This window comes from Chinchilla lanigera, unplaced genomic scaffold (assembly GCF_000276665.1).
Source record: "Chinchilla lanigera isolate Chin_1 unplaced genomic scaffold, ChiLan1.0 scaffold00108, whole genome shotgun sequence".
NCBI classification, from domain to species: domain Eukaryota; kingdom Metazoa; phylum Chordata; class Mammalia; order Rodentia; family Chinchillidae; genus Chinchilla; species Chinchilla lanigera.
This window is the reverse complement of record NW_004955509.1, coordinates 5,212,581-5,223,316: the sequence shown is the minus strand read 5'-3', so window position 1 is coordinate 5,223,316 and position 10,736 is coordinate 5,212,581. Positions and strand designations below refer to the sequence as shown.

General features: G+C 38.7%; 1 protein-coding gene across 2 annotated transcripts in view; it reads right to left on the bottom strand.

The window, feature by feature from the left end:
* The window catches only part of Pola1 (polymerase (DNA directed), alpha 1, catalytic subunit), a 312,299-nt gene that overhangs the window by 96,367 nt on the left and 205,196 nt on the right, over positions 1-10,736 (bottom strand). For both annotated transcript variants that reach the window (XM_005407854.2, XM_013506296.1), the window contains one exon: positions 5,291-5,407. In XM_005407854.2, coding sequence (XP_005407911.1) covers positions 5,291-5,407 — 117 coding nt within the window. The remainder of the gene's footprint in view (positions 1-5,290; positions 5,408-10,736) is intronic.

The following is a 10,736-nucleotide window of genomic DNA, read 5'->3' as shown; positions in this document are numbered from 1 at the left end:
ACAAGTCTACTCTTCCTCTTTGGTAACAAAAAGCAATTATCTCCCTGTGACTAATTTTTGGCCGGGAAATGTATGCAGGCGTGTTGGATGGGACTTCTGTGGCCTTGAAGATCCCACAGGAGCTTTGCACTGCTGCTGATGGATTTAAGAAGAGTCCCACTGAGTTACAAGAGCAAGCCTGGAAAACCCACATCTAGATTTCTTTCACATGTTAAAAAACTAACGATTCTAATAGAATTAAATGACTGGTCTGTTTAAGCTACTGTTCATTCTGGTTTCCATTACTATCAGTTCAGTGTAATTTCTATTATAGGTGAAACCGTGTCCCCAAAAAGATATGTTAAAAGTCCAAACCCCTGGTACAGGTGAATATGGATTTCTTTTGAAATAAGGTCTTGGCAGATGAAACCAAGTTAAGATGAGGTCCAACTGAATTAGGGTGGGCCCTAATCCAGTAAGACTGGTGTCCTTATAGGAAGAAAAGAGACAGACACACAGGGAAAAGATGGGCATGTGATGACTGAAACAGAAACTTGGAATGATACACCTGGGAGCCAAGGAACAGTAAGGATTAGCAGCTGCCAGAAGATGCATTTTCCCCTGCAGGGCTCCAAAGGAGAAGGGTCCCACCAACACAGAGATTTCAGATTTCTGATCTCCAGAATATCAAGGCAACAAATTTCTGTTTTCTTAGGCCACATAGTCTGTGGTACTTTGTTAATATACTACTTATTAGGTCTTACACTTGGGTCTAAATAAACTATTTGGTACAAGAAAACATGACAAGACACAGTTTAGCCATTGTATAGGCAAAACAATTGTTATGTCTTTTAAAATATGGAAGAGTAAAAAAAAATTAATAAAACCACTGTGCCTATGAATGCCAAGACAGCTCATCAACCTTAAAAAGACTTCACAGAAATTAACTACTTAGAAAAGACACTCCATACTACTGCTAGTAAGAATGTTGCACAGTTTGGGTCCCTCACTTTATAGGGACACAGACTCATACCACGCACATAGAATAGGTGCTGAGTAAGTCCTTATTAATGAAGACAGGTGCAGAGGAAGGGACCAGTCTAGCTTTGTGCAGTACCACTCAACTGATGTCCCGCCACTGAGTGAGCCACAGGACACAAATTGAGGCCAAATGCAACTCCATTCTACCTAATAAAAAATAAAATAAAATTCGAAGGTATGGCAAAAGAAGCAATCCAAATGTTAATGAATGGATAAACACATTGTAGTATATCTGTTCAACAGAGTGTTACTTGTCCACAAAAAAGAATGAAATACTGATGCATAGTACAACATGAAGAAACATGCCAGACACACAAACTGACGTTATAATTCCATTCGTATGAACTATTCAGAATAGGTAATCACAGAGATGGGAAGCCGATTAGTGGCTAGGAGGAGGAGGGAATGGAGAATGACTGCTTAATGGGTATGGGGTTTTCTTCTGGGCTGATGAAAATGTTTTGGAAATAGAGGTTCTGGTTTTATGACACTGTGAATGTACTAAATACCACTGTACTTTTTCACTTTCAAATGGAAATTTCAATAAATTTCCAATAAATTTAATTTTATATCATATAAATTTCACCTCAACAGAAAAAAAAGCATGAAAAAAGTTCTATTAAAAAGACGAGCATCAGCAAGGGATATAAAAGTTAGCAACCTTGCACCAAACAGACACAACAAAATCACAAATAATTCTAAAAGATCCGTCATGGTAAAACCCACTTCCCCTACTGGAGAATTACCAATAACTACCTAGAGATGTGTAAAGACTTTCTGACATAGTTTCTTTCCCTATACAATTCACGTTTAGTATCTTAAGAGACCACAATTATTTTCAGGATTTCTTCTTATGCAGAAAAAAGACACTGCCCAGGTAGGCTGGCAACATTCCCACCATCCCTAACCTGCTCATCTAATCAATTTGTTTAGCTATAGCCATTTTTAAATGCTAACCTATGATTGTAAGTTCATATGTGGTACACATATTGTTATAAAAGATTTTAGCAATTTTATAATAGAAGATAACTTAAGAAATGCTATGGGTGTCCCAATAGGACTAGAAGTCATTTCACTGCTTTCCTCAGAAGTTGCCTTCAAGAAATTTAGTTGAATAAACAACTGAACAAAGGCTCCACCATGTTTTTGCCCCAGAGGCTATCAAATTCTACAAATGATTTCTACCACGACCCAGGGAGTCCCAGGTAGAAATTTTCTAAACTCCATATCAAAAATGGTAATTTTAATGAGAAAAATTTTAACTTGGTTTAAAATCTGAGTTCTACAATAGAAGTGTCATGTTTCAAACTAATGTTTTCTTTTTGGTGAACTACTTAATACAAACTGCCTTGTGATCTATTTTGTATTGAAACACACTTGGTCAGGTTAAAAGTCCAAAATCATATCCTTAAAATAGATATTAAAATATTTATTGTCTAACGTGGGTAAGTCCTAGCTCTTAACCAGTGTAAAAAGGGTTCTCTAAGTAACTTAAATATGCACCTGAATTTTTCATTTCTGTATTTAAAGGCACAGAAAATACTACACAGCAGAAAATACTCAATAGCTTAAAGTAAGCGGCAAGTTGTATACTGCTAAATGCCTATAAGCATGACATTTTTTTTTACTGACATATAAAAAACTTTAAAAGCAAATGAGAAAAGTGACGGGATATGTGTAAAACTCTGAGGACAAAACTGTCCCAGATTTCTTCTCATAACTCTGGCAATATGAGCTAAAAGAAGAGCCACCTTTCATATCTCAAGTCACTTCTGGAAAGTACTGAAGTCACTGGCAACCCAGGATTAAACGAGAGTACATTTATTACGTGAGGATGAGACCAGCACATACGCTACTGCTTTACCATCACAAACTTGAAAAACTTAAAATCCCCACCAGTTTAGTAGCAGGAATGTATGGTGTTTTTCCAAAACAGGTATTTACAAATGCAAATATTGTCCAGATACCAATTTTGCACAATCTACATGTTAAACTAGTTTTACAAATAATGAACAGTTCTTTCATTACTATGCTCCCAGAACCAGTAATGTGCCTAGGAGTAGTGTGTGTTTAATAAATAATTATTATATGTAAGTAACGTATTTTTTTTCTTTATGGGATTTTTTTAAAAATTTTGAGGCCCACCAACTGAGAGCTTAAGAAGTAGATGAATAAAATCTTGTGAAACAGATACTCTAGAAAACTCATGACAATGATTCCAAATACCGTACAACTGTTTTAGGAGATTTTCTGGAAAGGTGCATATTTTTTTTCTCCTACAAAAAAGCCCAGGACTGTCGCAAATAGAATTAAGAAATTCCTCACTCATCAATAGCAACTCAAGTGGAGCACAGAAGAGGGTGATGAACAGTACCGCGAGGAAGGACCCCACGAGGAATGACTGAGGACCACAGCACTAATCGGGATGCTCCTAAACCGGAGGGTCATGTCTTGCATAGCTAATCTATACAACCTATGGGAAAAGTAGCTGACAACCTTGATTAACATCCGCAAAATCTTCCAGTTTTGAAAAGGACAAGGAGAAGGAAAAAAAAAAGTCACCGAAATGCCTGTGCTGCTTCACTCATTAAAAAAGAATAAGAAATCATAACAAATAATCTGATATATTAAAGCCATTACCAGCATCACCATCATACTTTACTTTTACCTCTTCTCAAAAATGGAATCATAAAACTGGCTGACTTTCTAAGAAATACTTCAATTTTCTATGAACTTGATTTGGTGAGTTAGATATTTAAAGTCTCACAGGCAATCTTACTACATGAAGTAAGGTGATTCCCCTAGAGCCTACAATTGGTTTGATGAGTCACACTAAATATATACACTTTTGTTCTCTTTTTGTTCCTGCTGATGCAAGTCTTGAGATGAGACTGATGTAAAAAGAATTCACTACAGCAGCTAATTCTCACAAATTTCACATTTTAAAAAATCTACATTTTACTTTGCTAGTTATCAAAGGTGTATAAAACAAGGCAAGGAAGCTTTAATCCTTATCAAACTGATTAAAAATAAATTAAAAATAATGTCCAAATGCTGGAAAGGCTATGTAAAAGTCGTACACTCATAAAGTATTAGTGTACAGCATAAACTGGGATAACCAGTACACATACTAAAATTAGTACACATACTGATCATTTTAAGTGAAAAGATTTCAAGTCAAAACTTGGTTCTAGAACCCTGCCTCTGCATTAAAGGTCCCTAAGTCTGACCACCTTCTCACCAAAAACCTTACAAATTCTAGCCGGATAAATTTGAAAGGTAAAGCACATTCTAGTCCTGTACTGGTGAAGTAGACTGCGCATCATCATATTACAGCTTCTGAGATCTTCAATAAACTTATTTCGTTTTGGTTAGCTCAGCATTTGCAAAATGGTGTTTGATCAGAAGCCCTTTTTGCTCAGAAGACCCGCAAACGTCCTTCTCACTGCTGTGTGGGCAACACTGCTTGGCTGGATGTCGCTCAAAGGTGGCAACAGAGAGAAGGCATCCTAATTACCAGGGAGGCATCTCCAGATTCTGTGCTCCCCAGCTGGACGTCACTAATAGTAGTGTGCCTTATCCCTTAGGTGTATGCACTAAGGTAGAGAAAAAGCTTGAGAACCAGTGATCCGCACAGCTTAATGCTCACTTAATCCCACTGAGGGGAAAAAAGCCCCATAAAATAAACCCTTTAAGGTATAGGTTTAGGAGGTTTCCTGGCTCTTCCAGAAGGGGTCCTGATCAAGTTTGAAGATAATAGCAGTGTCTACAAAGAGTGGCATCTCTGCTCTAATTTTGAAGTTGTAACCAAAGAAATGTGATAGTGGTGCCTCAGAAAATGAACTCAATTCTTTCCACAATTCTGGTGAAGTGGACAAGAATTAAATCAAATTTCTCTATAAGGTTATCTATCATTGAACCTAACCACTGAATTTAGTTTGGTTCTCCTCCAACTCAGTTTGTGACCAGAATCACGAAAAGAATCAAGTTTGTAAACCGAGGTACCACTATTACCCATGAGTTTCTCTTTTATGTATAAATGTAAGACTGTTCATGGCATGTGAAAAAAAGCAAGTACCTTGAAGTCCAGATATTTAAAAACTATGTAACTAGACATATCATATATACAATAGCTATATATCTATATATGTATGTGGTAGCAGGGTGCATCCACAGGGCAAATACCCAGTGTCTACTTCCTAGAACTAAGGGAAGGAAAGCAGCCCTGTACCCCCTTTCGGCATATTCATTAGCACTAGGAGAGCATTACCTCTGGCCTTAGTACAGCTTTCATGCAGGCTGGACAGAGAGGCCCGCTTCGGGAGAACTGAAGGGGAAGGTGCCGAGTTCGATTGCGACACGTTGGCTCCTCACACAGCAACCAGCCCTGCAGACAAGAGAAAACATCACTCTTATTATCACCATCATTGAATACAAGTAATGAGCCCTTCTGTTATTAAGGTGAACTCATTCGATTCTAATCTTCTTTACACTCTCTGCTATAGCTCTAGATACCTTACTGTCTGAACGTGTTCATGAGATTTACGCCCAAATCTATTCCCAAGAAGGTAACTCAGAGAAAGGCATGACTTCCCAATGGCTGAATGACTATTCCCCAGTTAACTCACTGCTGTGCTCAGCTTCTCTATACAGGATTCCTGTAATGGTGTAATACATTTAAAGAGCTTAGGAGTTTCTTGACATAAAAGAAATAATAAAGGCAAGCAATTATTTCATTTAAAATGAAAACAGATTCTTCTATATGTGTTTTTTGGAGGCATAAAACTGGATGCCATGTTTTCAAGGTCAAATTCAAACGAGCACTATTTTCCAAAAGTTTGCAACAGCCACTGTCCACTTTTCTTTAGAACCTTCTTGTCACTTTCCTTCTTCACTCTCTCTTCTCGTTCTTGTCTGGTTTTCACATAGTGATGCAATATGGTGTATCTATTGTCTTGAATCAGCATTATGTTCATCACAATTTTGGGGGGTTTTTGGAGACAGGGTCTCACTAGGTAGCTCAGGCTGGCCTTAAACTCACTATGTGTCCCAGAATGGCCTTGAACTTGCAGCAATCCTCCTGCCTCAGGCTCCTGACTACTGGGATTATAGACGTGTGGAGCCACACCTGGCCCATAGTCATTATAAAATCTGTTAAACAAGGAAAATAAGACTTCAGAAACGGGAGAACACCAGTGCCTGTGGGCTTCGGTTCTGCCTGTGTTGCTATGGAGGCATAGTAAGCACGGAGTGAGTGCAGGGAGAGGTGCTGGGGTATACACGGCTAGGTGTGCGCCTCTGTCCCATGGCATCACTACCTGTGGGGCCCTGAGTAATGACCTGACTATCTGTAAGTCGTGAACCACTGGGAGACGCAGAAACTTCTCAGCTTGAAGAAAGAGGGATATTGGGCAGGTGGAAAAGGGAGGAAAAACAATTTAGGCAGAAAGAATACCCTATGCTAAAGAATGGAGGCTAGACAGAGCTATGCTGTGGTATGTTTAAGAAAGGGGTCAACAACAGGTATAGCTCTGTTACCTATTTCTAGCCTGTCTTTTGCCCCTAGACAAGAGGCGTATATACACAGGTGTCACTTAATTATGGCGGGTTCTTTAGGCTGCCAGGTAGTAGTACTTCCATGTGGTGTTAATCCAAAGTTAATGAATGCCCTCACCCACTGCTGTGCTGCCTGACCTCACTCCTCAGGATAGGCTCTTCTTGGAAGTAGCTACAACCCAATGCAAGGGAAAGCACGAAGAATCAGCTTCAGGAAATTATAATCTAAAAAGGACTAAAAGTAATTCTGTATTGCTTAGCACTTACCACACAACAAGTACCATAGAACAAGTGTTCAACAGGTACCATACAACAAGTGTTAAACAATACAGAGAAGGGATATGGTCATGTGTGAGACAAATTACTACAACCACAGTAAAAGACCATGAACCAGAATAAAGAATGAATCAACAGTTCCAAGTCACGGACAACTGTTGGTTCTAATTCTTAAGGCTTACTGATCACATCTTTTTAGAAGAGATATTTATATTTCAATGTATCTGAAAACTCAGAAGCATTTACAACTGACATGTTCACTTTAATGGTGTATTTACATTTTCCTCAAAAAAGCTGTGAGGCCGGGCATGGTGGCGCACACCTGTAAACCTAGCACTCAGGAGACTGAGGCAGGAGGATCACTGCAAATTCAAGGCCAGCCTGGGCTATAAAGTGACTTCAAGGCTAGCCTGAACTGCATAATGAGACTCTGTCTCAAAAAGACAAAAAAAAGGGGGTGGAGATTTAGCTCTGCGGCACAGCGCCTGCCTGGCAAGCGTGACGTCATGAGTTCAATTCCCGGTACTAGAAAAAAAAAAAAAAAACAACAACCCCAACCAAAAAGCTGTGAGGTTAAGAGTGCAGCTTACAATAGGTTTTCTTAAAATGAAAGAAATAGGCTGAGCATGTATTTCAGTAGTAGAATACTCCTGGAGCATGAGAGTGGGAGCAAGAGAGAGGAAGAAAGGGAGAGAGAGAGGGGCAGAGAGGTGGAGAGAGAGACAGAGACAGAAAGAGACAGAGTCTGACTAACTTTCGTCTAGCCTGTTCAGACATGAGACGTACAGTAGGGAAGCTGTTAGCAGCAACAAGTATTATTTTTTTCTTTTTTTTTTGGTTTTTCTCCGGTACCGGGAACTGAACTCACAACCTTGCACTTGCCAGGCAAGCGCTTTGCCGCTGAGCTAAATCCCCAGCCCCACAAGTATTAATTTTAAATGTAGTTTATAAATTATAGTTGATATGAGACTACATAAAACAAGTTGTTTCTGGAAAGTACCCATCTAGGCATATTAATAAAGAAAAGAGTTCAAGCAAACCATGTAGGAAAAATGCACGACTGGACCGTTCCTTTATCATCCGTTTGGGTTTGTTACATTATGTTTGATATCAAATATGTATTACATGCTTTGGGATATACAGTCAGTTAACAATGCCAATCACAAAAGAAATGTAGTTTATGCAACTCTAAATGAAATAAGAAATAGGCAGACAGGTAACAACTACTATGTTCTGAAACAATAAATTATTAAGTACCAGGACAAAACTTGGAAGCTAAAATTGTTTTTTTAATTTTTAAAACACAATGCTCAAACAGTTAAAAATTTTTTCAGATGTTTTTGAAAACTGATTCAATTTACTACAACTTCACAACTTGCTGGGTGAGTTGCCAACCAGGGAGATGCTAAGTTGTCATTTCACCTGTTTTTAAAAGCAAATATCCAACTCTATTTCTGACAGAGTTACTAACGAAATGTCCTTTCAAGTCATATAGAAAACAGATAATACAATTTGTCTAGACTTCCTACCAGTTACAATTAACATTAAAGAGGTCTTTTTTTCTTTGTCACCTCTCTATTCACTGCTTGTTTGGGTTTGTTTGTACTTACTATCTGTTAATCTCCCTTTACAAATGACAACAATAACTAGTGCTATTATGCATGGAAATTAAACATGCTGATAACTGTGTGAAGGGAACTGGGGCTGAAAAAAATATTAGAAGGCTGTAGTCCTTTATGCCTCTTGTTTTATTTTGATAATTAAGCTTTTGGTCAGGGCGTATTTTAAAATAAAACTCTTCTACAGGGGAAATAGGCTCTAATCATATTCAATATATACTTTACTTCAATTCAGTTTTGGCTAATACACTTTGGTTAACCCTTTGTTCCCTCAACAAATATTAACCAGCTATGCTAAATCTAACTTCAAAGAAACATTTGTGTTGTTAAACATCAGATCTTTGAAAGTATTTGAGGATGGGGCAAACCTTACCACTTATAAAGAGACACTAAACTTATTTTCATTTCCGATTTTGGGAAAAAAATATATAGGCGAAGGCTACATTGACAAATTAATGGAAGAAGAAAATTCTAACAACTTTCTTGGAAGTCCAACCTATAAAAGGTCTGGGCTTATTACTAAAAACCTTTAGAACTACTACAAGGATGCCTACCATTTAAGTATGTCAATTTATTATGTGTCATATGCAAATTGTCATAACCAACAGGAATAAGATCATTAAGTTTTCAACTTATAAGGTTCAAAAGAGGTGACACCAGGCTGTTCAACAGCAAAACATGCAAAGCTCTATCACCTGTTGCTTTAATCTCAGCATCATTAATTCCTTAAAATCACTGTGTAGGAAACTGTGCCAAGTACTGATTGGTTCTGATTGCTAAATTATATTTCTGAGGCCTCAACTGAAGTGGTTTCTGTCCGCACATACTAAAAAGGATCGATTTCCATTTGTATCCTGGTAGTTTTACCTTAAACACAAACTGTGATTCATTTGTGTACGTTTGTATTTTTGGAAGGATGCACACAAGCAGACGTCATCCAGATCTGGAAATGTGGTGCACAGGAGGCATGCAAAATGTCTTTTGAATAAATGAACAAATAGAAGCAATAAAATAAAAATGCAGCCAGACGTGGTGTTGCACGCCTGTAATCTCAACACTTGGGCAGATGAGGCAGGAGGATCACTTCAAGTTTGAGGCCAGCCTGGGCTACATAGTGAGTTCAAAGCCAGCCTGAACTAATAGTGAGAGCCTGTCTCAAAAAACCAAAAAATAGGCCAGGGATATAGCTCAGGGGGCAGAGAGAGGTGGAGATAGAGACAGAGAGACAGAGAGAGACAGAGAGAGACAGAGACAGAGTCTGACTAACTTTCGTTTAGCCTGTTCAGACATGAGAAGTACAGTAGGGAAGCTGTTAGCAGCAACAAGTATTAATTTTAAATGTAGTTTATAAATTACAGTTGATATGAGACTACATGAAACAAGCACAGCATGTGCTACATGGCACAGCACCTGCCTGGCAAGTACAAGTTCCTGAGTTTGATTCCCAGTACCAAAAATAAATAAAATAAATAAAATAAAATAAAATGCAGTGAAGCAAGTTTATAAAAAATACCAAGTGTTGGGCCTGCAATTCAAAGGAGAAAAAATATTCACAGTAGTTTTCGTATTCTTGGGTCAAATATATGATGGGTCCTTCTCATTCCCAGGCAGTCACCCAATGTGTCCCTGGTCTTTCCTGTATAGCCCCATTACCACCAAGTTCACCCAAGCCCATACTGTTTTACAGAGAAACCTCCTCTATAAAGAGACCTGTTCTCTCCCACACCCAATGTAAACAGTGGTCAAGTGTGGTTTCCCAGGGCTCCCGGTCCCATCCTCTGGTCATATAACCTCCACAGACAATTATCAAGTACACTGGCCTGGCTTTCAAATCTTGACAACCTCATCCTCTGCCCACTTCTCATCATTCTCAACACAAACTCTCTGCCCCAGTGGATTAGATCTGTCACTGTCCTCACTACACTTTGCCCATATTCACCTCCTTGTCACTGCTCATGTCACAGACCCTGTCCTCAAAATGCCCATTCCTTGAAAATCAGCCCCATTCCTCTTCTCTGAATTTTCCCCAACCCAGAGACTTCTCCCTTTATTCCACCTGGCACTAAACACACTGTTCTGCACTGTCCCTCAAATACCTTATTGTACGACCTTGTCTTACCTACCTAAATGGTCAACCCCTGGGCAACGATCGGTCTGCTTTGGATTTGGTAGAATCTCTCCCTAGTGTGCAGCACCAAGGTTCACACTTGATGAAGAATGCAAAATTGAGGTTAGGAAAAACTGCACCCCTATTTATTAGCGGGT